At 41.3% G+C, this 27,957-nt stretch overlaps 2 protein-coding genes across 2 annotated transcripts in view; one reads left to right on the forward strand and one right to left on the reverse strand.

Moving 5' to 3' along the window:
• Positions 1-17,292, forward strand: part of DNAJC24 (DnaJ heat shock protein family (Hsp40) member C24) — a 34,278-nt gene extending 16,986 nt beyond the window's left edge. Inside the window, exons 3-5 of the mRNA XM_030948921.1 lie at positions 7,146-7,284; positions 14,951-15,019; positions 15,879-17,292. Coding sequence (XP_030804781.1) covers positions 7,146-7,284; positions 14,951-15,019; positions 15,879-16,003 — 333 coding nt within the window. The 3' untranslated portion in view covers positions 16,004-17,292. The remainder of the gene's footprint in view (positions 1-7,145; positions 7,285-14,950; positions 15,020-15,878) is intronic.
• Positions 16,850-27,957, reverse strand: part of IMMP1L (inner mitochondrial membrane peptidase subunit 1) — a 32,565-nt gene continuing 21,457 nt past the window's right edge. The window contains exons 5-6 of the mRNA XM_030948920.1: positions 21,513-21,623; positions 16,850-17,009 (exon numbers count right to left, since the gene is read on the reverse strand). Coding sequence (XP_030804780.1) covers positions 16,941-17,009; positions 21,513-21,623 — 180 coding nt within the window. The 3' untranslated portion in view covers positions 16,850-16,940. The remainder of the gene's footprint in view (positions 17,010-21,512; positions 21,624-27,957) is intronic.

A 27,957-nucleotide genomic window follows, 5' to 3' on the forward strand; every position in this document is an offset into this window, starting at 1 on the left:
TGTGCAGTTTTGGCAGGATTTGGGGTGGTGAAGGGAGCCCGCTCTCCTACACTGTGCTAAACTTAGCTGATAGTGTTTCAGATGCAGAAGTTTAATTTCTTGGATAGCTTTAAATATTAATTTATTGAGCCCTGAGGCCAATGGAAGCAGAATTACTTTTTCATGGGGGCTGGGGGCCTGGATCAGCTACATTTTAAACTGTCTGAGGACAGAGATTTTAGGGTGGGTACCCTGCATTAAAAAAAAAGCCCCAAAGTCAGTCTGAACTTTGCAGTGGAGGCAGAGTTTTCCCAGCAGCTCTCACACTGATCTCTCCTGCTCCCAGTCTGCAGCAAGAGTCCCTCTGATGAGCACTTCTGGATCAAAGCAACAAAACTCTATCTCCAAATGTAATTTTAGAAAGAGGAGGAATGCTGCACTAAGCTTAATTGTCCAAATTTGATGCCAGAGCTATGGGAAGATGAAGCCTGAACAGAGTCTTTTTGTTGAGAGAGAGAAAAAAACTGAGTACAAAGGAAATGTCAGCCTACCATAATATTTTGATTTTTGCAATAATTTTAAATAGTTGTTGATTTCTTTGATATTTATAGATGTGGCTTACATATTGTGGCCCAGATTGAGAGATTTTGTTTTAGGAATTGTAATTGCTTTCTTACTAAAATGTGTCCTCACGGTCTGTAAATAACCAGAGAAATGGATGCAATTATATGACCCAATCGAGCCCTTGTTTAGCAGTTAATTTCTCCAGATTTCTATGAGCATTTGTTCAGGCCTACACAGATTTGGTTGTTGGTTTAAATCTAGCCAAGGCTGGTGGTGTCTTAATTGCTACCACAGAGCAACCATTTGGCCTGTGTGAGATGGATGTTGTCAAGGTACCTTCTGCAAGGCAGACATTCATCCACTGGGAATGTATCAAGAAAGTTTTCATTAATTGGTCCCTTTGTTGGCATTCGTGGCAGAGCAGCCAAAAACTGAGTATGAACAGACACTGTGTCAGGGGGGTGAGATTTATTGGCAAGTCTCAGTAAAAAGTGGTATTTACTACATATATTGTAAGCAGGGGCAAAGGAGTTTCCTCCTCAGAACAGGCTGGCATTAAATTTACTGAGGTGGTTTGTTTTTTTTTTTTTTTTTTCTAAGGCAGGGAAATGTAACAAGAATCCGGCCCCAATCAGAAGTTAAATAGGAAATAGCCAGTTTATATTTTTCTGCTTAATGTTGGCTGTCTTGCAGCTTCTTTGTAATGTGATGTGAAGTGTTATGATGGGCTCTGTGACGTGCAGACAGATTCACATCGACCCATGGATGTGTCAGATGAGAACACTTGACAGGTTTTGTCCTGACTTCATTTGCTTAACCTGTGGATAATGACAATTACAGCTGATAATGTGTACATGTAGAATAAAGCGGGACAAATGTTTTTAAACAGCTCCCAATTTCCAAGAGCTCCCAATTTTGGGATTTTTATGTTCACATTAATTTCTGCTTTTTGATCATGTCTCTTTGTTAAAAGGATGAACTTCATTGTATTGCAAGGAAGACACTGGTACTGATTTGTTCATTTTGTCTAAGTGCAGCATGATTGTTTAATTTTGTACAGAGCAAGGCTGTTTGCATGAGGCTTGCTTAAAGCCATTCTATTTTTTTTATGCCATAGTGTGCTATAAATAAAATAGCAGTTTGGACTTTATACTCTGAGGGGCAGAAGTTCTGATTCTGAAATTTGAATATATTGCCTGTTGGATATTGAGCTTTGATAAAAGAATAAATAGATTGAACCCCCTAATACTGATAATGGGATTCAAAACTGCTTGGTGTTAATCTGTGCAGTTCCCATGAGGAGTCAAAGTTTCATCCTCTTGGATTTCCAGCCATGAGTCTGGCCATGTGGCTGGGAAATAATGGCTTGGGTTTCTTTCTTCATCCAGCTGCTTCCAATGTTTTCCCCATCCTTATTTTCTGTTCTGAGCAGCAGTGTCCAGCTCGCTGTGCCAGGACAGGGCTGTCAGTGCTGTGTCTTGCTCTCATGCTGTGTTTATCCAGGGCCAGTTCCACCTCTGCCATTTTAGTCCACCAGTTTTGTATGGCTTGGATCTCTTCTCTTTGCAGTTTTAATTCTGTTCTTTTATTCATCAAAAACCACATAGGAAGAGTGTTCTCTTTGTCAAGCTTGGATTGAATTTCTCTTCCCTGACCATTGCTGAATGTCTTTCCTCACTGCTTATTTTTTGATATAAATACACATCATTTTTACACATTCCAGGAGGTGTTGTAGTGTAGGTTGTGAAAATTCTTTTTTTTTTAAAAAGGTAATTCATAGTTGGATGGAAGTGATACTTCTCATTGCATTGCATGGATAAAATAATGTCTAGCTATAAAAATACTCTATGCCTAACATGGAGAAAGGGTTAAGGATGCTGAGCTGCTGAGTTAATTTGAGATGTTAATATTCTATCATTTGCTCTTGCTTAAAGGTCAGGTTTAGTCATTAGATGTAGTTCTTTCAAAGGTAGAAATACTTGGTGCATGTAAGTAATCCTCTGGTAAAATCCTACTATTTGATTTACTCAGGGCACATCTTCAGCTTCAAATATCCCTTATTCAAATATAGGCACGTATCCCCTATGGAAATAAAGCAGGAATTCAAGACTTGTCTAAACTTGTCACTTCAAGTTAGCAAGGTGATTCCATGAGACTGTAGATGATTTCAGAGTTAAAAATCTTTAATAAATCAGGTTGTTTAGAAATTTACTGTGCCTGTAAGTGTTGGTTTTCCTCACTACTTAAGGGTTACTTTATGACTCATAATAGTAAGTCCAGAATAATTTAACTTGAATTTTTGAGCTCTGGTGGTTTCATCATTGTTCTATGCCTGTCAGTACTTCTGAAATTTAGAACCTTAAAAATTGTTTCCTCTATGGGGAAAAAAGATCTAAATTGTGTATAATAAAATTTTTTAAATCTGAAAATATTTCTCAAAAATAATATATTTTTCTCTCAGAAGAGACAGTCAAGAATTTAATGCAGCTGCATTTGATTCATCCTTTTTATATTACTTTTTTATTTTCTGCTGAAGATTTCTGCAAAAGCTTGACAACTTTGCAGAAAATATTGGAAAGTAGGAAAGACAAAGCTGTAGAAGGTAGAGAGTACTCCTTAGTTTGATCCTGGAAAAAAAAATTAGAACTGATTTCTCTTCAGTTTCCTCAGACAGAATAAAGCAAGTCTGCATTTTAAGTGGCTTAAAAGTTATGTCATTTCAGCAGGGAGGAGTTTTTTATAGTTTTCTGTGAAAATACACTCTAGTAGATCTGTTTCACTTACAAAAAGTGATTTAAAATTTGGAAGCAGTAGTAGCTTTCCTAGAAAATGAAGCCTCCTGGCTTGATGTACAGAATTAGGGATGTGGTGCATCTTTTGTTTTTGGAGCGAACACCCTTTATGTACAAGGCAAAATAGCCATAGTAATGTATTAATTACTAAATGAGAAGGGATAGCACATTTTAAACATTTTCTAAATAACCAGCTTTTTCAATCTGGTGTGTGGAAAAGCAGCTCTGAGTAAAAGTTTGACCACATTAAGTGGTCACATTAAGTTGGGTATTCCACAGCTTAGGAGGAAATTACAAATCATTACAAATCCAGTGTAAAACTCAGACCTGTAAAGCTTCCACTGAGCTGGATTCAGCTGATCCTCACTGGGTGCTTTGTCAGTCAGTCAATGTGTGTCTTTCATCAGTGCTTATTATTTAATATAAATATGCTTCTTTTTACACATTCTAGAAGGTGTTGTAGTGTAGGTTGTGAAAACTGATTTTTTTAAAAAAGGTAATTCATAGCTGGATGGAAATCATACTTCTCACTGCATTCCACGGGTAGAAATGTCTCCCATGCTAAACCATGACAATGAATAAGGAAGAGGAGATCACCAAAATCCATCCTATTTCACCTTCTGCCATACAAAACCAAAACCCAGCTCTGCTTCTGCAGGCAGCTCCTGTGGAGAGGGAGCAGGGTCAGACACAAGAATCTGGTGACCAGGAGTGAGGGGAGGTCCCAAAAAAGGGTTTGATTTGTGTCTGAAGGGAAAAGGTTTTTACAGGAAGGGTGGTGATGAAGTTCTGGCATGTTCTGCCCAGGGAGGTGGTGGAGTCACCATCCCTGGGTGAGTTTAACAAAGCCTGGATGTGGCACTGGGTGCCAGGGCTTGGTTGGGGTGCTGGGGCTGGGTTGGGCTCAATGATCTTGAAGGTCTCTTCCAACCGTGTGAATTCTGTGAAGTATTGACACCAGAGTGCTCCCTCTGAACTTCAGTACTTTTGTAAAGTCTCCTCTTTGTCTGCGTGGCTGAACAGAGTCTAAAACAACTGGAGAGAGGACATTCTGTTTGCTCTCTTGGAGAGGGAAGAGCAGGCCAGTTAAATCAAGAGTGGATTTTTGCTGCAGACAAACTCCTGGATTTTGATTAGCAAGCCTAGAGAGTGGGAAAATAAGTCAGTAAGAGCATAAGAGTAAGTACATAAATCCAGATGAAATGGGGTCACTGGAATAAAAGAAAAGAATAAGAGGAGTATTGGAATAAAAGAGCTGATGTTTGAGGATTTTTCTTAGTGTAGATGTAGTTTGCTAAAGGCATTAGGTGAGAAAGGCCAAGAAAGGAAGGAGCAAATAGGTTCAGAAGGCATGGAGATCAAAATGGAGAGAAATAGATAGAGATGCATATTTTAATGAGTAGGTCCCCTACCATGGAGTTGATGAAATCAAAGTCTTCTAACATAAAAACTGCACATGCTGCAGAAACTAAATTTTCCAAATCTGTAGGAAAGGAGTTAAGGGCTATGTGTTAAATCTAAAGAATAATTAATTTTCTGCATCAATGATTATCTTTCCACAGTACTTTTGTGGTGTGGGGCTTTCAGTATAGTTCAGAATCATTTCTCAGTCAAACAAGGTTTTGGTGCAGCAAAGGGAAAGTGTGACCAGTTTGGTGGGAGTGTTTTCTCAACATGGTTGGCAGGAGAGAAGCCACTATGCTTGGGTCTGCTTTGGGCAGTCAGTCAGTCATTTTTCTCTGTATTTCTAAGAAACTGCTCTGAGAAGGTGAGGACTTTGTGGCCAATCCAAATACCTAGCAGTTATCTATATAGAATACAATGACTTCATGCAATGACCAAGATTTTTTTGGTTTTGTTTGCACCTTAGAATTTTGTTATCTTCAGTCAAGGAGATAGAAAAGGGAGGAATCTTTATGGATCACAAGTGTTCTTCAGCTGTATTTTTAGCAACTTATAAGGTAGTCTTCAGTCTTGAATGCAGAGGGGACTTCAAGTGGAACAAAACCAGGATTTTGTACATATGTGAGGTTGGAGGGACATCCACCTGTGTGTGGAAAAGCACCTGTGAAAAAACCTGAGGTGGAAGCATTTTGCTGTTGTTGCACAGGGGATTTATGTACTGATAACTGATCATTACTGATCACTGATTTATGTACTGATAACTCATCATCACTGATAACACCCATCAGTGCCAGTGACAGATCCATCAGCGAGCAAACAGACTCCAGGAGAAGTGCTCCTTTACATTTGGGATTTTGTCAACTACACATGTTACTAGTATTCTTTCCTTTCCAAAATGAATTATAAACTCAGATTCATTTAATCAGAAATGCGCTTAATCACTTATAGAACAGGTATTGTACATCTTAAAATCTGCTTCACATTTCAGTGCCCCAGCTGATGCTGGTAGAAAGGGCACTTAAAGCTCCAGAATAAGGGAAAATTTGGTCTATGATAGAGTTATCAGCTGCTAGGCCTGAATATGTTGGAACTTTATTGATTATATTGATTATATTATATTATATTATATTATATTATATTATATTATATTATATTATATTATATTATATTGTATTATATTATATTATATTATATTATATTATATTATATTATATTATATTATATTATATTATATTATATTATATCATATTATATCATATTATATCATATTATATCATATTATATTATATTGATTATATTGGAACTTTCTCAACTTAAATGCTGTTTCCTGTTGCTCTGTCACATCTCCTGAGCAATTTAAAGTAGCAGAAAAAGAGATTACTGGAGATGTATTCAAGGAAGATGGAGCTCTGAGGGTTCCTTTTCAGCAGGCATTGGAAGCACTCTAGTCAGAATGCTCTGCTCTGCACAAATGAGAAAGAAAACGTGTTACCATTTTAATTATTATTGCCTGTTTAACGTGGGATTTCTTGAATAACCATGTCCTTGAATTATCATTTCTTAACAAAAATGACAGAGTTTTGTAGCCAGTGATCCATGATTTTAAGTATTTGGAAGGGCTATTGATTCACTGAACTGGAAGAAATTAAAGATGTTCAGGCATATTTTCAAAAGTAGAATTACATGTAGTATAAATTATATTTGATCATGTATATTTTATTTACCATTTAAATCATAAAAAAAGCTAGGCACGTGTAATGCAGCGTTCAATTGATCTGTAATAGCTTTAACTAAACATTGGTGCTTATGTTTAAATCTGTGTTTATGTTTAATTTTTTTTTTTAATTTTAAATCTTTGTTTGTGTTTAAATACGTTTAGCTCTGTGGAGTGTCACAAGAGCTGCCAGCACCTCCTCTTGTCCCTGTGTCGTGGTCCCCTGTGTGTACCTATTTCTGTTTCTGCTAGGTAAATCGTCCATAAGGGCAGTGATTCCATCAGCAAATTATTTAAATATTAATTTTTTTTAATTTTAAATCTGTGTTGTGTTAAAATACGGTGACACTCGCTGCCAGCACTCCTTTGGTGGCTCTGCGTGCCCTGTGTGTACCTATTTCTGTTGTGCTAGATAAATGTTCAAAAAAAAAAGGGCAACAACAAATAAAAAAAGTGCACACGGTGACACTCGTGCCACTGGTGGCTCTGCTGCCCTTCCAGTGGATAATCAAACTGGCAGGTTCCTCTTGTGCCCAGCGCTGTCACCTCCTTTCCTTTGGCTCCTCAGCTTAGCCCTTCTCCTTTGCTGTGTCCTCCTAGCTGAGTATGAGGTGCATGTTGGATGGCTCCTCTCCCAGCCTGCTCACCCTCAGCCCCCCAAGCCTTCTTGTCCTGTTGTTTTTGGTTGGCAGTACCACCCCGACAAGCAGGCGGCCAGCGCGGCGGCAGTGGAGGCGGAGGAGCGCACACGGCGGTTCCAGGAGATCCACCAGGCCTGGAAAGTTCTGGGCAACGAGGAGACAAAACAGGAGTATGACCTGCAGCAGCGTGGTAGGTTCCTGCCAAGGAGGGCTGGAGTGGCAGCAGCTCTTTATTGAAGCCAGGGGCCGGGAGTGTTAGTGAGATGGTGTTTGAAAATGCTGTTCAGTGCTGAACGGAATGCGGCTTTCGCTCCTGTCCTACTTTCAGGCGTGGATCCATTATTTATAGCTTGAGCTACACATACATCAGCTGCTGAAAACACAGAATGACTTCCAACAAAACGTTAGGGGGCATTCTTCCTGATAGTTTGAATTATTATGGAATTTATACTGATTGCAGACCTTAGCCCTTTTTATTTTAGAAAGGTAGCTTCATTAATTATCCTTAATTTTATGTTTTATGCTCCGTTTTGTTGCAGTGTTTTAGATGTAAGTATTAATGCACCTACACCTAGTGTTTGTGTATGAATTTATAACCAGAACCATTAGGACACATTGTGGGTGTTAGGTAGCATTCATAATTCATCCACAGGCTAAAGTAGCCTTTCTAAAGCAGGTCTGAAAATAATATTTCAATATAACATATTAACTAGGCAGCTCTAGCATGCATTCCTTTTTATAGCTCTCAGAAAATAGCTTCTTAAAACAGTGACAGGCTGTTGTGAGAAAGAAAGGGGGGAAATGTAGGTCAGGTCTGTCACACATGGGCTACCATTACATGAAGTGATAGGCTGTCTTTCTGCTCTGGCCTCGGGATAGGAGTCCCTCAGCCTTCCATTAGAACCTTCAATAAATGTATATCCACCCTCCATGTTAATGGGGGGAGTCAATAATAGTGGCTTGCCCGTGGGGAAAACACTCGGTGGCACTCTGCAGTGACACACTGGGGCCAGCATTGACGTGGAGCCACCACCACTGCGGAATGTGCTGATAAAAGGCCACTGTCTGTGCAGCTTGTTATTGAATTCCTGCTTTGTGCCCTGGCACACCATCAGCCCCTGGCCCTCGTGCTGGTTTTTACCTCCCCACACAGCTCGGAGACACAAAGGCACCGTGGCATCACTGCAGGGTAGAGAGGGTGCTGCAGATACACAGGGGGGATTCTCCACTTAAAGGACTGCAGTGGGTTTGGTTTGGTAATTTGAGATTTCTCTGGTAATGTACTAATGAGTGGGGTGGGTTTAGTGTTGGTTAATCACGAGTGTATCTACTAACTCATTTCCTTGATATAGGATTAGGAGAAAGGTAAAATAGTCTTGAAACTTTACAAGGATATAAAGAAAAATTGATTAACAGTAACCAAAAGAAAAAGTAATTAGAATCAGAACAAAACTTCTAGGACACTTCTCGTGGCTCATCACTCCTGTGAATGCCTCCCATACAAAACCACCACAATAACCTTGTATTTCAGACCTCACGTGGCTTTGGGCAGAGAGGGGGAGGGGTAAAAACAGAGTTGTGGAATAAGTATTTTAAGGAAAAAATTGGATCTTGTTCTATTTGTAATGTAAACAATATTAAGATCAGACTTAAATTTTTTTTTCATCTCAAAGTTATTTTTTAAATGCCTGAAGGTGATGTCAGAACAGGAATTTCTGCTGCCCAGCACTCTCATGCTGTTGTACTCTTACCGTTGTAATATTGGTTGTGCCTTCTCTTTTCACAAATCGTATGTGCCGAGGAAAAAGGAAATACTAGAGATTAAATTGGGAATCTTTTCAGCATCTGGTGAATTTTACCTAAAGCTTAAATTCGTGAAGTTCCATTTTGCCTGGGTCAGGTTCATCCACTGGAGCAGAGAGCTACATCAGGATCTTGATTTCCCTTGAGATTTAAGGACATACCAATATGTCCTTAATCTATAAATTAGTCTGGACTGTAATTTGAAGATTATCTCTATTTTCTGAGATTCTTTTGCATCCAGATAAGTTCTTTGAAAAGCCATCTCAAGACTGTGGATGAAAGACTTGGTAAACAAGGGAATCGGGCTGTACCTCTGTTGAGGCAGGTGTTGGGTGATGGGACATTCTGTTTTAGCACAGAGGGTGCCATTGCCAGGGCCCCTGTGCTTCAGCCACACCTGACACACATGTGCAGTGCTGCTGCATTCCTCCCAGCGTGTTCCCTGGCAGCAGAATGATGGGCAAGTAAATTCTCCTTCTTTGAATGCCTGTCAAGCCGCTTCTGGAGCCACGATTCCAGACAAATTCGTAGACACTGCCATAAAGGCTGACAGAAACAAAGGGATTGAGGCAGCAGCTAAGGGGAATAGTTATGAGAGAGAGAATACAGCAAGTTAAGGTGCAGAGGAAGGCCAGGGAGCAGGATCTGAAGGATGGCTCTGTGTGTGTGTGAGTGTGGCTGCCCATCAGCAGGAAGCCCTTTGCACTGCAGTCCTTTGCTCATTTCACAGATTGTTTGTTTGTGCCTTCTTGTGTTACACTAACTAAATCTGAACTACTTGGCTCAGAAGTTCAGTAGCCAGAGAAGTTCCAAGGAGATGAAATCCTGTGGGGCTCTATGGTTTTAATTTTCTTTTTGTTGGAATTGTTGAGAATAACAAGTGAATGTGCTTTTGTATCTTAATACTGTATCTTAATCTTTGAAGATTTCTCAATAATCTCCTAATTTTTGGTGCCTTCAGGCCACAGAGTTAAAGGGGAAGGGACAAACCACAAACTGTTCAGAGGTTAGACTCAAATACTTATGCAACTTTTTCTGATCTGGAAATCCTATAAGAACTGCCTTTTTGTATGTTTTCTAAAATTTTTTCCAATTCATTGTTTTGCCATATAAGAACACCTTTTTATGATGGTGAATCTTTTGCTTACAGTCCCTGTGAAAAATCTGGGGGATGGAAAAAAAACCTGCATAACAATTTACCTATGAAGAATGGACTTGGGTTTTTTTGTCAATAGATCTCCTTCTTAGATTTTTCCATTCTTTGTTTGATATTCCACTTAAAAAAAGAAAAATATGCAGTTAAAATCAAGCTTGACTCTGATAACTACCAAAAGTTTTTAGTGTGGATAAAACTCGTTTCACATTTTTCACATTAGAAATTTCCCAAACGCCAAAAGTTCATGCTTTTGTGACACAGCTGGAAAGAAGAAAAACTTCTCAACAGAATCAGAGAATCACAGAGGCTGGAAGAACCTTCCCAGGCCACCCTGTGCAGATCAATCTCCCACCTAAAGCCAGTCCTCACAGTCAGTTGCTCAGCCTGGCTTTAGTGTCTCCAAGGATGGAGATTCTCAAGCAAGCTCTGGGCAAAAAACAGCACAAAAAGTTGTGCTTAGTGTAAACCAGCTCATTTTGTAACACCTGGTGATTAATGCAGGCTTTGCTGACAATAGCAGTGATCTGCAGAGTGCCGGGTTGTGCTGTGGGTGTGACTGAAGTGGATGTTCCTTCTCCAGCCTTGGATTTGTGGCTGCAGCCCCTCAGCTGGAGCACAAGCCTTTGAACTCCCTGGAGTTAAATCTCATCTGCAACAAGTGCAGCAGGATTGGTTTGGTATTTCTATGTCTCTTTGTTATGAAAATTCTTCACGTGGCTTCGTTAAAATTTCAAATTAAAGTAAGTGTGATTGTTTTAAATTGAGGCAGCAGCTAAGAAAAGACTCAGAAAAGTCAGGAGAGTCTGAAAAGACTCAAATTTAAGTAATTGTTTTAAAACTGAAAAGCCTATAAGAAAAAATAAACTTGTGAAAACATCCAGTGAGTATGTGGTGATTTTTATGCAGAGTAGATTCTGTGAACAGTATCTGACTGACAGTACATATCTTGAAGTTTAATTGTGTTTGGTTTGAAAAAAAAAATCAATCCTAAGTATGTGTGCCTGATAAAGAGCTAGAAAAATCTTTCAAGTATTATGACTATTTTTACTATAACCATAAACTGTTAAAAGGGTTGAATTTCCATTTACTGCTTGCAACCCCTTCCCTAAAACTCAGCCTTAAATAGCCCAAGAAATATTTATTGTATCTCCAAGTGAAACTTAAATACCTTTCCTCTTTTACAATTTCTGAATGACCCAGCAAGGGCTCTAGTAAAGCTTTACTGAACCAAGCTGCTAATAGTTATTTAATGTTGTTCTGTAGCCTGAAAGAATCTCAGTAGATTTTTCCTTTTAATCTCTTTGAATTGCAGGCTCATAAACCTCTCTGATGAGCCTGCCAGTGTTTTCTTAGATCCTGCAGCTGAGACAATGGAGCTGCAGAATCCTTTCACCTCTTGTTGTCAGACAAATCCAATAGATGGCAAAGCCAGGCAGGCTCTGCTGCTGGGAATTAAAATTTGTTTCACAAGTTCTGGTCCTCACATTTCCCCCCTGGATGTTCAGGGTGGGTTTCAGAAGTGACAGCTCTGAAGAAAACTCAGTACACAGAGTTTTACAGCCTGAGCAGACATCACAGAACTCAGCACTGGGACATTCCCACTCTCCTTGGGGCTGGGAGGGAAAATGGGACACCAGTTAGGTTCAGACAAGGAGCCATGGTTGTAATAACAGTGATACAGATGAAATAAGGAAGGACACAGAAATCTGAGAGCCATTGGGTTGGATGCTCTGCTTGCAAACTCACACTGGGCTGTGCTTCTGTTTTTAAGTGGCTTCCTCTGTTTCTGCTGTCTCAAAGTGTATTAGGCTGGGTAATGGTTTTAGTAGGAGAGCTAGAAAATAAAAAAGCTTTGTTCATCTCTGGAAAATGTTCCTCCTGCTTGAACCAGCCAGGCACATAAATGCAGTGTGCAAAGCTGCCTGACAAGAGCTGGTACTGGATTATCTGGGAAGTCAAGAGTGCTAACAGAAAATTTTTGTTTTTTGAGATAACCAGATTTCAGACTTCATAGAATCACAGTTATAGAATATGCTGAGTTGGAAGGGACTTAGGGGGGATCAGTGAAGGCTGTGCACAGGACAGCCCAAGAATCCCATTATGTGCCTGAGAGCATTGTCCAAACCTTTCTGAGCTCTGTCAGGCTGGTGCTGTGAGCGCTGCCCTGGGGAGCTGTGCCAGTGCCCAAACACCCTCTGGGGGAAGAACCTTTTCCTGATATCCTGAACCTGCCCTGACTGAGCTGCAGCCATTCCCTGAGTGCTGTCCCTGTCCCACAGAGCAGGGATCAGTGCCTGAACTGCCCTGACCCAGCTCCAGCCATTCCCTGAGTGCTGTCCCTGTCCCACAGAGCAGGGATCAGTGCCTGAATTGCCCTGACCGAGCTCCAGCCATTCCCTGAGTGCTGTCCCTGTCCCACAGAGCAGGGATCAGTGCCTGAACCTGCCTGACTGAGCTGCAGCCATTCCCTGAGTGCTGTCCCTGTCCCACAGAGCAGAGATCAGTGCCTGAACCTGCCTGACCCAGCTCCAGCCATTCCCTGAGTGCTGTCCCTGTCCCACAGAGCAGGGATCAGTGCCTGAACTGCCCTGACTGAGCTGCAGCCATTCCCTGAGTGCTGTCCCTGTCCCACAGAGCAGGGATCAGTGCCTGAACCTGCCCTGACTGAGCTGCAGCCATTCCCTGAGTGCTGTCCCTGTCCCACAGAGCAGGGATCAGTGCCTGAACTGCCCTGACTGAGCTGCAGCCATTCCCTGAGTGCTGTCCCTGTCCCACAGAGCAGAGATCAGTGCCTGAACCTGCCTGACCGAGCTCCAGCCATTCCCTGAGTGCTGTCCCTGTCCCACAGAGCAGAGATCAGTGCCTGAACCTGCCCTGACCCAGCTCCAGCCATTCCCTGAGTGCTGTCCCAGTCCCACAGAGCAGAGATCAGTGCCTGAACCTGCCTGACCCAGCTCCAGCCATTCCCTGAGTGCTGTCCCTGTCCCACAGAGCAGAGATCAGTGCCTGAACCTGCCTGACTGAGCTGCAGCCATTCCCTGAGTGCTGTCCCTGTCCCACAGAGCAGGGATCAGTGCCTGAACCTCCCTGACTGAGCTCCAGCCATTCCCTGAGTGCTGTCCCTGTCCCACAGACAGGAACCTGCCTGACGAGCGCGCCATTCCCGAGTGCTGTCCTGTCCCACGAGCGGGCCGAACCTGCCTGACCCAGCTGCAGCCATTCCCTGAGTGCTGTCCCTGTCCCACAGAGCAGAGATCAGTGCCTGAACCTCCCTGACTGAGCTGCAGCCATTCCCTGAGTGCTGTCCCTGTCCCACAGAGCAGAGATCAGTGCCTGAACCTGCCCTGCCCCTGGTGAGGATGCTGAAGGCCACCATGAGGTCTGACCTCAGTCTCCTCCAGGCTGAACAGACCCAGTGCCCTCAGCAGCTCCTCACACTTTGTTGTATTCCCTTCCCCTTCCTCATGGCCTCCTTGGGATGTTCTTTAATGGCCTCATCTCTTTTTTATGCTGTGGCACCCAAAACTGCCCCAGCACTCGAGGTGAAGCTGCCCCAGCTCAGAGCAGAGCAGGACAATCCTTCCCTTGCCCAGCTGGCCATGCTGTCCCTGATCCTTCAGCATCGGAGCATCAGATGGAGAATAACAGTGAATAACAATCTCTGTTCAGCCTGGGAATTGGGAGGAGTATTATTTTTGCCCATTGATTTTTTTATTATTATTATTTTAAAAATTACAATTGCAGGGATGAATTAGAAAAGCTTTGTTGAAATTCTGCTCCCTGGGCTTTGTATTAAGCCATGTTTGGAATAGAAGAGAGAGGAGACTTTCCCTCAGCTGCTTCTTCATTACTTTAATGGCTGGACTCAGTGATCTCAAAGGTGTTTTCCAGCACAAATGATGCTGTGGTTCTATGATTCACAGTTACTTTACTTGAAGTATGGTAAGCTCATGAATTTGCATTGTACCAGTTCTCTTCGGGTGGCCCATCTGCCCTTTTTGTACTTTCTAGCAGCGAGGCACGACCCAGACCTCCACCACCAATCCTCTAAAAGTTTTGAGAGAAATCCTGCATCACTAATTCCAAATAGGAAGCTCTGTGAGTTTTCTAACTCATTCTTCGTTACCTGTAGATGTTGTACATTTTCATTTCATGCCGTGCTCAATGTTGGAAGCGTCTGGGGGATCAAATGGCAACAGATCTCTCAGGAACAGGCCAGAACCTGACTTTCTTTCTGTGCTCAGAGACTCTTTTCATAAAAGAGCACTTGGACTGCTCTTCCCCTACAAGTGTTTTTTACAGGACTTACTTCTTCTGCAGGATTTATTTCTTTGCAGGAATCTCAGCGCTGTTCTCACACAAAACATGCCCTTGGTGCTTATTGGAAGGTTTTTATTTGGCTTCTCCTTCTTTCCTTCTCCAGGAATGGGGTTGCCTGAGAGATACTGAGATGTCTCCATTTGTGGAGATGTTTCAAATCTGCTCATCCTGGTCAGCTTGTTCCAGCTGCCCTGTGGGTGCAGGAGGCTTTGATAGGTGATCTTGAGAGGTCCCACAAATCTGTGAAAAGTACAGGCTCACCTTCACCATTTCAGCTCATGGAGTTGGAGTTTTGAAAGGCACTTACATCAAAACAGAAGTTTGCCCCTAATTTCACACAAGTGCTGGTTTCAGGGTCTTAACTCAGTCATTTGTTGTCACCATTTATTTTCCCTGGTTACAAGAGAACATGTTCCAGCTTATGCAGATCTATGGAAAACTAAAATTTTAGAGAACTACATTTTGAAGTGATACAGTGGTCTAGGCAGGACTCTGGTAGGGACCAGGCTGACTGCTAGGTATATAAACCCACTAATTTCTAAGAGAAGACTGAACATCTATCATGTTTGCTTTACAGAAGATAACCTGACAAAAGAATGGCCGCTTCATGAACAGATTTATCTTGAGGACATGTCCTGGAATGAAGGTATGAGTGCCTTGCTGCTGGTTCCTAATGCTTTTCTTTGTCCCTCCTAATGTTTTCTCTTTTTTTCTGCATCTTGCACCATTGTTTCCTTTACTTTAAGTGCTGGTTTTGCTGTATTTCCTGGGACAAAGCTGTTTTGCTGTCTGAGATCACCTGGATTAGAACTTAATTTTCTGTTACATTTGTTTTCCATTCCATCTACATTTCTCCCCACCCTCACTTGCAGTACCACTTTTCACCCAGCTCTCCTCTTGTATCATTGAGAGTACACAGATTTTCCCCGTGTCTCTTGTGCATCTTCTTGCCCTTCCTGGGATGGTAGAATGCCTGTGTTTCTTTTTTCATCTGCCACTGTTCCTTCCCTCCTGTCTATTGCTCTGGCTTTTCTTGTTTAATTGCTTTTTGGAATAAATGGCTGATAGTTATTTTTATTTTTTAACTTTTTTTTTTTAATGAGTTGTGAGGGGAAAAATCCTACTTTCCCTTCTTCTGTTTTGGTTCCTGGGTTAGCAGCCTGTTTTGGAAGCATCTTTGATCTGTATGACTAACGCCACTTAGATTTTTCTTTTAGTATCATCAGATTGTGCACCTTGTTATTACTGCAGTTTTTGGTTTTGTTTTGTTTTGTTTTTCTTTTGAAGAGACTCCATTGGCTCTGGTTGTTTAGTGTAAGAATACCTCAATCACTGAAACACTTTGAGGTTATTTTTTGAGTTGCAAATGGTAGCACAGATACTGATTTTTACAAGCCAGCAGTGGGAGGTTATTTGTTACTAAGAGCAGCTTTGTGAAGAAAATTCCAAATAAATTCTTGATTCTTCTCCAATGCTAAAGGTGGTTTTGTTTTCTTTTTTGGCAGATGAACAACTCTACACTCTGTCCTGTCGATGTGGTGGGAATTACAGTGTCTCCAAGAGTGAAACCAAAGATGTATCTTTGGTTTGTTGTGACACCTGTTCACTTGTTATCGAGATCCTGCAATGATTGTTTCAGTGAAGCACATTGAGTGTTACAAACTTTTCAAAAGACTGGACAAACAAGTGACAGAATCTGCTAAAGAAATGTATGTTAAAGAAAAGGGGGGCACTACAAGAACAAGCTCATTCAGGGTTAAAAATGACAAGTGCCCCTTTGCTCACGCAGCTCTGCAGGGATGAGGCTGGGATTCTCCTTCTGCAGCTGAAGAGCTCATTACTCAACAGCTCCAACCCAGAACAGGAGTTTGTACAACTGGAATGCAGGTTTCTTCCCCAGCAAACAACAGAGTAGCTTCTTCCAATTTCAGTCTGAAGCAGCTCTTGGGCCCTTCTTCTTAGGTTAAATCCTTGTAACAGCTCAGGTGACAAAATTTAATCAGGAGGCACAGATGGGAGAATGCTTTGAAGATAATGAAGAGCAAAGTTCAGCAGTGGGAAACAGGAACATTTTCTATTTGTCAGCTAAATATTTAAGTTCACGAAATCCTCTCAAGGGCTGGGGCCCAGGAGGAAGAGGCAGAGGCTGGCAGCTGGAAGCAGTGGCTGTGCCTGCCCCATGACAGTGGCATCACCTGGGCAGCCTGGAGCAGGAGCACGTGCTGAGCTGAGGCTCTCCGTGTCAGAACAAATGAAGTCATCATTCCTGAGGGGAAAGCTAAGGAGGAAGCTGTGCTCTGACCCCACTGGGCAGTCAGGGGAAACCCCACCAGCAGGTCTGGAACCCCACGGGTGCTGTGTTCAGTGCCAGCCCTGGCACCACCTGCTGAGGGCAGGCACATCATTTTGGTTGATGACACAAGTGTATCATTCCCACTCTGAAGTTAGGTGTAATCTCAGAAAGAGATATTCCTTGTCAAGTAATATTTGTGTTTGTTCTAAGCAAAAATAGTTCCATTCATTTTAGTAGAAAATACTATGAAAACTGTCAATAGTACTTAAGTCTTTTAATCATCAAGAAATCTGTGGCCATTGGGGCTTGCACGTAGAAATCCAAAGTCATTCAGAGGCCATATCTGTAAAATAAAGAACAGTTACAAGAGATTTAATCACAATCCAAAGTTCAGTGTTTTCATTTGTTATTGGAATCGTTTCATAAACATAATTTTTTCTCTCTTTGGTAACGAACTTTGCTCACTGATGTGCTTCTCTTGCTAGGAGTAATAAATCCTGTGTATTACAGGGAATTGTTCCAGAGTGTGAATTTTACAATTTATACAGGAGATATGCTTTGCTATGGAGAGCCTCATGAACTCCATTGCTTTTTTCACCCTTGGAAATAAATATGTTCCTAAAGAGTGTATTTCCAATTCAGTATTTTCTAGCTTGAAAAGCTCTTCATGACTTTAAAGACCAGGTATGTGTTTTTTGGTCCATCTAGGAGAAAGAAAGTACCATGCACATGCACCTCCCCATGGTGAGGTGTATTTTTATTTTATTTGTATTTTCAAGATGGGCCTTTGAACTGGAAATGCCAAACCTTGGAAAAAAAAAGATCTGCTGGCTACAGGTAAACTTAAACAAACTTAAACAGGAATGAAGGGGTGGAAATGCCTGCCACCACCCAGGCTCTGGATGAAGCTCCTCTGAGGAGGGACAGTTATTTCCAAAAGAGCACAACTCCTCACCAAGTACAGGTGTCAGAGAGTGATGCTGGCCAATAAACAAATCTTCTCTCCAGAAATTACCTGTGGAGCTGTTCATGTACTGAATGCTCCCAGGAGTACTTTGCTCTGCACAGTCATTAATTACATGTAGGATGGTCTTGGATGCAAAAAAAAAAAAAAGGCAATAGGAAAGCAAGGACATTCATTTACTCATTGTCTTTTGTTTCCCTTGAATGTCTGTGTCTCTTTCAAAGATGGCACAAGGGGCTCAGCAGGAAGAAGGGAAAGATGAGGATGAACAATCAATGCCCTCTGTGGCTCTAAGCCCATAAAAAATTCACAGCCCCTGCCCAAGATGAAGCAGCCTGAACAGTGAAAGGTGGGCTGCTACCTTGTTCCAAAAGCATCTGTCAGTAGTTTGATTATCTCACTTATTTTTCCTTAGAATTTGACCTTAAGGTATAAGAACAGCAACCTAAGAGCAATCCTGAGTTCATGGAGCAGCCAGAGCACAGAAGAAGGAGCCTTTGCTGCTCTCTGTGTGGAGTGAGAGAGCAATTGTCTCGTTTAAAAGAGGAGGCACAGGCAAGGGCTCGGTTATTTCTACCCCTGTGATGTGTCCCCAGCACCAAAGGCTGTGCCAGGAGAGCCTGAGGCAGCTCAGGACAGGCCTGGCAGGAGCCGCAGCAGCAGCAGCAGCTCTCTCCTGGCTGGGGCTGTGCCCTCTGCAGCCCCTGGCAGCACTGTGCCCCACCAGGAAGGCAGAAGGACAACCATGCTCAGGACCTCAAGCGCTGTGCATCAGGAAAAGGCTCTTGTGCAAGACCTCAGACAATTCCTGTGGTTCTGGCATGTGCAGTCAGGGAGGAGCAGGAGGAACAGCTGTGACACAGAACCACAGAGGTGATGTCTTTTCTCTGTGCTGATCAGTGAGCTATTTTAAGTTCCTCACAAAAATACAGATACAAGCCAACAACAGAAGGGTATTTGTGATCTTGGTTAGCAGCAAAGCTGTAGAATTCAAAGCTGTGCAGAGGGCCTGTGCTGGCTGCAGGCTGGGTGTCAGGTCTTTGTTTGGCCCTGAAGGCAAGCAGAAGTAAAAGGAAAGAAAAATATCCCATATAACAAATCTAAGCTGATCTCAGTAAAGGCCTGGAGAAGGTAGTTTTTTAGTCTGTTCACTCCAGCACAAATCTCATTTCAGGCAACTCAAATCACACCTACTGCAACTTGACTTTCTTTCAGTGAAAGTAATCAAATTAGCATTAAATGTCGCTTTGACAGTGTAGTTTGAAATTTGTCACAGCAATCTTAGTGGTAGAGTTAGAATGAAAATGATGTTTTATCTAGTCTGCATGCAGGGAGAACCTGAGAAACAATACTGGTGCTTGGAAAGAGATGGAAAGCCCTCCTCTGTGGAACAAAGACATGCCACTCTGTCTTTAAAGTTCTGACAGAAGTAGACTGTGACTTGCTCATTCAGACTGGCTCTTCCAATTAGCAGCTCTTTGCCCTCTCTGCTTTGGCCTACATAGATAGATTTGATCTGATGGACGGGGCATAAATGGGGCTAACTAGCTCTTTTGAAGATACACCACAGGTCTAGTTGTGACATGGAGCCTAAATCCAGGGAATGCACAGGATATCCTACCTAGGACAGGATGAAGCGTGAGTTCTAAGTGAGATTCCCAGTGCTTTTCCTGAATCTGCAGCTGCTTTGATTTCAGCAGCCCTTAATGGCATGACCTTGTGTTTGGAGTGGCAGGACAAGGATCAGGTGTTGGTATTTCTCTAAGGGTTAAAAACTGCTGCACCAACACTGACTGAGAACCCTTGGTCTAAACTTCAGATAAACATTCATGTTTTGCCAAGAATAGGTTGGCTAAACAAAAGTAGGCTGGCTAAGCTCACTCTCTTCTGATGAAATCCCTGACTTCCAAATTATATTTGGGGTTTTTTGTATCCATTCCTAAAAAAGTAACTTAGCACTGAAAGGCACTGTTACATCTGCTCCTCCAAAATCCACTGTAAGACAAAGACACAAAAACTTCCATTCTGAAGGCAGTAAAATCTGTTGGAAGGAAGAGAAGCCAAAGCTGCAGCAGGCTGCATTAAAGCACTCAGAGGTTTCCTGGCCAGTGGCCAGTGGCCAGCCAGCCCAGTGCAGGCTGTACCTGCTGCCCTGCACTGCAGTGTGCAGCAGCAACACACAGGAGCAGCATCACTGTGTGCTCGTGTGAGGCATCAGAAAGAACCCAATTAGAAACACTCATTTCAAGAACACATTAATTTTTGCTTTTGTTAGGCACCATATACTTAAATCTCACAAAAACTTGAATAATCTCTACTCTATGCCACTGTCACTAAACAACTGCTGTGAAATCTGGTTAAATTATTTTGATTAAGTAACAAGTGATTGCATAATTATTTTTTTTAACAGACAACATTCAGGAGTCCTAAAGCAGTGCTTCAATGTGAATTATCTGTTCCACTCATTGTACAGAGTTTACTTAGGGTTCAGTCCTGTCAGTCACTTCATTAAGGTCTTTCAAACACCTTCCTCGTCAGGGCACAAGCTGGACACAAAATCTATTGCTGTGGAGAGATACTGTGACTAATTCTGGCTCTCCATACACACAGGTTCTTCATATATCCAGTATTTGCTAACATTAAAGCAGTAAACAGCAGCAGCTTTTCTATACCCATGCATCAGCTTGGAGAAATGCTTTTTTCAGTTGCATTCTTACTGCCACATTCTCATTAGAGGAGTGTCAGCAGATTAGCATCCTTTGTCTCTTAGCAGTCAATAATTCCAGCTAAAACTTGGTCATAAAAATAGTCCTGTTGGGAACCAGCCTTTTCCCCTCTGGTGTCCAGGGCAAGGCAGACAGCAGGAGAAGGGGCAGAGCCCTGAGTAAACACCAGGGAAGAACTCAGAGCAAATGTGAGCCAGGAGGAACAGAGGTCACCCAAAATTTGCCAGTAGGGCTGAGGGGGCCCTGTTGTCTGAGGTTTAGAAAGCAATTACTGATTGTGCTCAGTAGCTCCAAGGGGTTGTTTTGAAAAGTCCCTAATTGTGTTCATAAATACTGTAAATTAAGGATACAAGGCTTTGCTAAATTGGAAAGATCCAATCTTCCCTGTGTAATCCAGGTGAGCTAAATTATGGGTTTGAGGATGTGTTGAAGTACATGGAGAAAACCTTTTTTATTGTTCTGAATGCACAACTTTAAATCCAGCTTTCTAGAAGCAGGTGCATAAGTGTGTAATACACACTCCCCTATTTCTTTAGAGACTAAACTTTTTATGGAGAGGAAATTGTGTTATGTTTCTTCTTTTTGGTAAAAGAGTAAATTAGTAACACAGATAATATCAAAAAAATAATTCAGTGTGAAATTAAGTTGTAGAATTGTTGGAGCAAAAGGAGAAAAAACCATGATGGTTTATACAGTGCAAAATTCATTTAAAGTATTTTTTTAGTTTAAAAAGCAGCAAGGCCAGGCTACCTGTGCAAGTCCTGGAAAGATAATCTTTTCCTCCATTTTGTTTTTTGGACCACAGAGCTACAACAGTGAAAAATCATTTTGCAGAGAGAATCAAAGTAAGGATGAAATGTACATCTGTGCAGTAGGGCGTATGTGTGTACATTTGTGGTTTTATCATGTTTGGATTTGCCTGCAAAACAATTCATTCCATTTTCATAGCAGTGAAAACTGCTCAGTGCTGCTCCAAAGTCCTCCCTCCAAAACCCATCACTGCTGATTTATCCTTTTACAGCAGGTGGTGGAGTGTTCATGCTTTCCTTTACATTTGCTCTGGCCAGGCAGCTGGGGAGGCAAGTTTCAGTACCTAACACCCACTCATTAAAAATGTATTAATGCGACTATTTTTAGATAGTAGAAATTCACATACCTTAAGACAAATGCGTCCTCTTATCAGCCCATAAGGAACAGGTCCGTAGCACCTGGAATCTGTAGAATTCCTGAGATTATCACCTTCTAACCAGACATGTCCTTTAGGCACCTATAAGCAAGATTGAAATGTAAAAAGAAACCAGAACAGCATGGTGTTAAGCACAGTTTGCCTTACAGTGTTTTTCCCGATTTCTGTGCTCTGTATTTCATGACTATGTAATGCACGAAATTTTATTGCGTCTGTAAGACCCACTGCCAGATTTAGAGGGATGAGAAGGAGTGCTCCAAAGTATCTGTTCTATCATGTGCTCAAAAACCAATGGTTTGCAACAAAAAACCCCAAATGAAGATGCAAGAGGTTAGACCAATGTGACAGGGTCATTAATTTAATAGACTTCAAAAGAGGTCATTAGGATGTTGACTGAAAATCTGCCCTCCTGTCGCAGTAACAGCATGAACAGGGCAGCCACACACTCATCAACATCCTGGGGCCAGCACCAAGGCTAGACCTGTTAGTAGATTCATGATGAACTAACTGGTAATTGATTGTGACATCAATTACGAATAATCTCATCATTTTATCGGAGTAGGCTTGTCAAAGTTCTAATTAAGATCACAGTTCATTCTATGTGCAGGCAGAATCCACAACACATTATATTGCAATAATGATGATCACAAAACAGCAAATCCCTTTTTATAATTTGAAAATTAATGATGGTGACCTTATACTATATGACAAAGACCTTTCATTGCCCATATATATTATGCATTAACTATATTACATACCACAGATTCATGGCATTCACTGGCTGACTCAATGACAAAATGAGAAATAGCAACATAGCTGTAATAGTTACCTAAATGAGAGCATGAAGCTTTCATATGTGAAAAAGTTGCTCCTGCAAGTCTTAAACTAAGATATCTACTTGGAACATAAAATACTATTTGTAATGTTTTCTTAAAAATGTTTCAGATACAAATAACCTCTTTCAAGTTACCAAATAAAATACTTAATTACGTTTCTAATTGGGTCTGGTTTCTAAAATTTTAAGCCAGGCTGAAAATTTAAATGAAGCAACATATTCTCAATTTAGAGAACATTTAATATGGACTTTAAACATTTATTTTTCCAAAACCAAGTATCCACTTGAAACACTACTATGAAGTATCTATTTGAAACATTACTATGACCACAATTCAGAGGAAAAACATAAAGAAAGTAACTAAATAAACAAACAATTTCAAGTGAAACTCAAAGTACAAGTAGCGTGAATGTTTTAGAATTGAGCCACACACTGTAAACACAATAGTCTACATAAGAGAGAGTTCATGGGTAACAGATTAAACAAAGTGAAATACCACTCTAGACTAAAGGCAGGTTGTAAACCAGTAAGAACAAATGCAGGTCCCCCACTGGAGCAAACTGCAGGTGATACTTGTAGGTATGTGGCCAGGTCACAGTCCCTGGGAACCTGGGCTTTCTCTTGTTTAGCCGTGCTGCCACGTGCCTGTCACCAGAGCAGCATCCCAGGCTGGCACACTGCTGCCAGAGCCCCTCTGCTGAGCCGTGGCAAATGGGCCAGCTGTGCACTGAGACACAACAGGTCACTTGGGCAGCATGAAACACGCTGCAGAAAGCATCTGTGAGCCTGGCCATCCCTCCCAAGCAGCCCTGTGTTTCTGTGGCACCAGGAAAGATGCTGGAGGTGTGTCAGAGGGCACAAAGCCTGCCCTCAGCAGCCCAGCAATGTCTAAGCCCTTTTGAAACCCACTGGTACCATCTCCTGCCACAGGTATAAAGGAATGCCACCTCCTTTGTTTTTAACTCTTCCACTACTTGAGCCAAGCTTGTTCTCCTGGTCCTTCCAGACAGGAATTCCCTATTCAGCTTGTCTGTCACCTTTGTTGCTTGGTAGGCTGATCAGATTCCTGGCACAGGCACCAAAGGGTTTCCTCTGGGAAGGCCAGCTGGTTCCAGCTACGTGACTTTGGCCCTCCTCCTACCCAAGCAGCTTTGCAAACAAAAAAGCCAAGCAGAAGTGAATTTATACATTTTCAAAAGCTTCTATCTGGAGTCAAACAACCTGTGTAGAACATGCATCTTGTGTTTTTGATAGGCATGTGCTGTCACTGCTGTTTTCCTCCAAGATTCCATGGAGCACAGCCTGTTTAGGATGTCCAGCAGGGTAGTTGGATGTTTGTGGTCACTTAGTTCAGTGGACCCACCCAAAGCACTCCCTGTGTCCACAGTCACACATGAGTTTGTTTCCCATGTGCAAATAACAGTACAAGGCAGCACCTGACCTTCCTGGTGCAAACTCCAGCACATACTGGAATAACAAGTCAGCCACCAAACTGCTGCCACTGTGAGACTCCCTCAGCAAACACACACACAGGACAAGCTGGAATTACTAAGATATAGAAAGCAAAGCCACGCTAACATTTCATGCTGCTGCAAAACCAACACTTCTTGCAATGTGCTCCTGTTTCCCTGCCAGCTCCCCCTGTGCTGTTCTGGTTCCCGTGCTTTCTCACTTCTCCCAGTTCACAGGCAGAATGTGATGCTCATCTTTTACTGCGTAAAATAAAGAACCAAGTATATCCAAAATCGTGAATCAAGTATTTCCAAAAGCTTTCTAGAACACTTCCCATATTTTCACCAAGCTCCAAAATTACAAAAAAATAAAATAAATTGCTTTTGCCTGCTGTGGTATTAAACTACTTCCAGTACTAGGAATAATTATTTGTCTAGTCAAGATGTTCACATTTTGCATTCCAGGTAAAACATTTGCAGTAAAGTGTCTTCCCACATCCTGAAATTCACCACTTAAGGTAATTTTTGCAGTTCTCCCTGGAAGGTATGACTGGGCCCTACACCTCCGAATTTGGCATTAAGAGTATTGTCACAATGTGTGACATTATCTAGGCACAACAACCTAGAATCAAGTCAAGCAATAAAAAAAAATCACAAGAATTACAGGAAAATGTAAAACCAAATACCAGTGACAGGTCATAATCATTAATTAAAAAAAAAAAAAAACCAAAAAAACCAAAAAAAACCCCAAAACTAGTATAAACCCCTTTGAAATAAAGACAAGTGCCAGAATACTCTATGCACCAAGCCATGTCTACACCACATCACTGACCTCAGTGGGATTACTCACAGGGAATAGTGCACTTGGAATATCAGAGGCCAGGACCCAATCTGAAACACTGCAAAGCTCTGCAAGCACACTAGCTGGGAATAATATTCACCAAAAAAAAAAAAAATTGGCTGTTAAAAATCTGTATTTTTAGTAAGAATGAATTATCTGCATGGCAATGTGCTGCTGCTGCTGCCAAAAACCCCAATGTACAGGGTAAGCCACTTGTGTGACAGCTCACAGGGTTGCATTTTGGAATCTACAGGCAGTGGACCTCTTAGAGAAAGTTAACTGCATCCAAGAGGTGCCACTGAAATCACAGCTCCCACTCCACAGAGGGACAGTGACTGCAAACCCCCACTGATGAGGGGTAAAAGCATTGCCCTGGGCTGGGCAGCATCTCTGACCTGCCTACACACAGGCCAGAACTAAAGACGGGAAAGTCTCACATGCCCACCAGCTGAATTTTCACAGAATGAGTGGGATGGCAGAAGCAGCAACTCCTGAGCAGTGCAGGCTGCTGTGAAATGCTGTCTCTGCCTGTCTGCAGGCAACTCCCTGTGCCTCAGCAGCCCCTGTGCCTCTGCTCTGTGCAGATTAGCCCAGGATTTACCTCCCTTGTTCTCAGGCAGAACCGGTTATCTGCAGTGCTGCTTCAAAGTGGGACAATGAAAGGCACCATCAGACACCCCTCTGCTCCCTCCCCAGGCTCTAGACCAGAAGAACAAGACTATCCCTGGGAACAACTGAGCTAGAGGCAGTACTTCGTTCTCTTTCACCCCAAACAAACATCTTTCACTGAGACAAACTGGCAAAATTTGCAGAGCTGTTGGAGTTTACTCAGTGGTGCAGTTAAAGTGGCGGAACTGAAGTACAGGGCAGGTGTTTGATACTCACCAGCATAAAACATTAATTTACTTACAGGGGGGGAAATCATCAAATAATTACATTCTTTTTGTCTCTTTACATGATGTCAAACTTTTTTCTTTGATTACTCAATTATCTTCAAACCCAAGAGATAAGAACCCTGTGCTGCATTAAGTGATATATTAGAAAACTAATGTGTTGCAAATAAAGCTAACAGAACTAAATTATCTGCCTCAAAAATACCCCCAAACCCCACTAACTGACAACAGGCTTCTGTGGTTTGGGGTTTTTGTTTTGAGAGAGCTTTTGCTAGTGATTTTAGGGCACTTATGAATGTCTTGCAGTCTCCAAAAACATCAGCACATACAATCAGCTGGGAGTAGATGTTTGAACTTTTGTAAGGTCACAGGTATTCACATCACCTCCAGCAATATCAAAGTTTCCAACTTAAGAAGAACTTTAAATAATTCCCATCTTTTCAGTTCAGAGGCTTCCTTCTTGAGCTATGATAAGAACTAATCTCAGTGCTGGACAAAAGAATAAAGTCTGCAAGTTCTCATCTATCCCTACTAAGGTCTATTTAAGTGCCTCCCACTTTGGTACAAGCAACAAATGTAATTGCTTCATGGCCTGCGGGTGTTCATTTAACAAAAGGAGCTTTTGTGAATAAACCACAGGTGTTACCTTTCTTGATTAAAGTGAAATATGATGAAAGATTCTACAATATCAAATGACAAATTTACTAAATACTGATTAAATTGCCTTATTTAAGTAAATTGCATCTAGTTACGATAAAATATACACCATAGAAATGCAGGAGTTTGTTTTATCACTCTATACTTAAAGTCTCACATAACTACTCCTTAATCCCTTATTTATTAATTCAGAACCAAGACTGAATAATGCTTAACAAATACTTTTTTTAATGATCCAGTTGCTCCAGGCACTGTTTCTGTAGGTTTATCATAAATGTTGTTCATATTAAGGCTGCCATCTGTATAAAACCCAACTACATTAATTAGCTCAACATTTTCAGAATCAGGATAAGAATTAATATTTACTTTTTTGTGCTGAAAAAAGCTATGAAATGATAGCAACCACACTGGAACTTAAACAGTATAGCAGATGTTAAATCAACATCTTCTATGTATCCTTAAAAGGTTGAATTACCTGGAATTTAATATGTCTTAATATAACAGAATGAATTTACCTTAAAATTATAAATTTATGAATTTACAAATTACCTTAAAGTTATAGGTACTTCCAAAGAGTCTAGCATTTTCCTTCTACTTGCTGAACAGTTTAAGCTGCTTATGAATAAGACATAATGTACTTGACCCAGTTTGTTTAAATGCACATATTAAAAAGAAGACATTACGATGTTGGTCCAGGTTGTTATTAGAGAGGATGACAGTGAAACACTAATGTGTTTTTATACAGGAATCAAATTCATTGTGATTACATATTTATATTATGAATTCATTCTCTCTACGACGACATTTGTAATTTTAATAGAAGATTTCTAAAAAGGTAAGACATGAAGACTTGCCTAAGTTTTGAAATTAAATATTAACCAATATTAAAATCACATAACCGTGGGACATAACCTGCAGTGTTAACTCACACACCACAGGGGAACTAAGGAATATTAACTTAGGCTTGAGTTCCTAAGACATTTTAAGATATTTTTCTCTACCATGAAAGCACACCAGTTGGGTGTTGTTCTGCAACAAAAAAGTGGGTAAGCTGTTTCAGTGAGAGCACTCATGGGTTATTTCAATCTTTGGGGTTTCATCACTGCTGCTCCTTCTAAACTTTGTGTAATGTAGGAGTAACTACTGCTGCCCTGAGCTTGACTATATGGAACTTAAAAGGTTTGATCACTACACCCACAGCTTAATAGGAGAGGTTTGCACATCAAAGATGTCTAGGGAGTCATATATCTGAGAAAACTATCTGTCAAGTATGAGAGAAATATCTGATACTCAAATATGAGAAAAATATCTGATTTCTCTTAGTATCACTTTCTACCTCTTCCAAAAGTTTTCAACTGCGTTGAATAATTCAAACACTTGCATGCATTGTTTATTGCTGTAAATATTTAATGCTGAGATCTAGATCATACTGCTAAATACACAGATCTCAATCAGCTGGAAAAGCTATGTATCTGTTTTCTAAAACCTCTAGCTGCAACCCTAAATTTAAATTATGAGTCATCTTTCCTTTTCTAAAACTATTATCTGTTAAAATTAAAACTAACTGGTTCATTTTCTTAGGCCAAAACTTTCAGACCCAAATCTCCTAGTTACATTTAGAAACTCCTGAACAAAAATTCAGAATATGCCTTTGATTGACCAGTCCAGACTCTTATTAGCCTTAGATTTTTAGAAGAAAATTTTGATTACAAATCCATCAAAGATTACTTACCAGTTT

The sequence above is a fragment of the Camarhynchus parvulus genome, chromosome 5 (genome assembly GCF_901933205.1).
Source record: "Camarhynchus parvulus chromosome 5, STF_HiC, whole genome shotgun sequence".
NCBI lineage: Eukaryota > Metazoa > Chordata > Aves > Passeriformes > Thraupidae > Camarhynchus > Camarhynchus parvulus.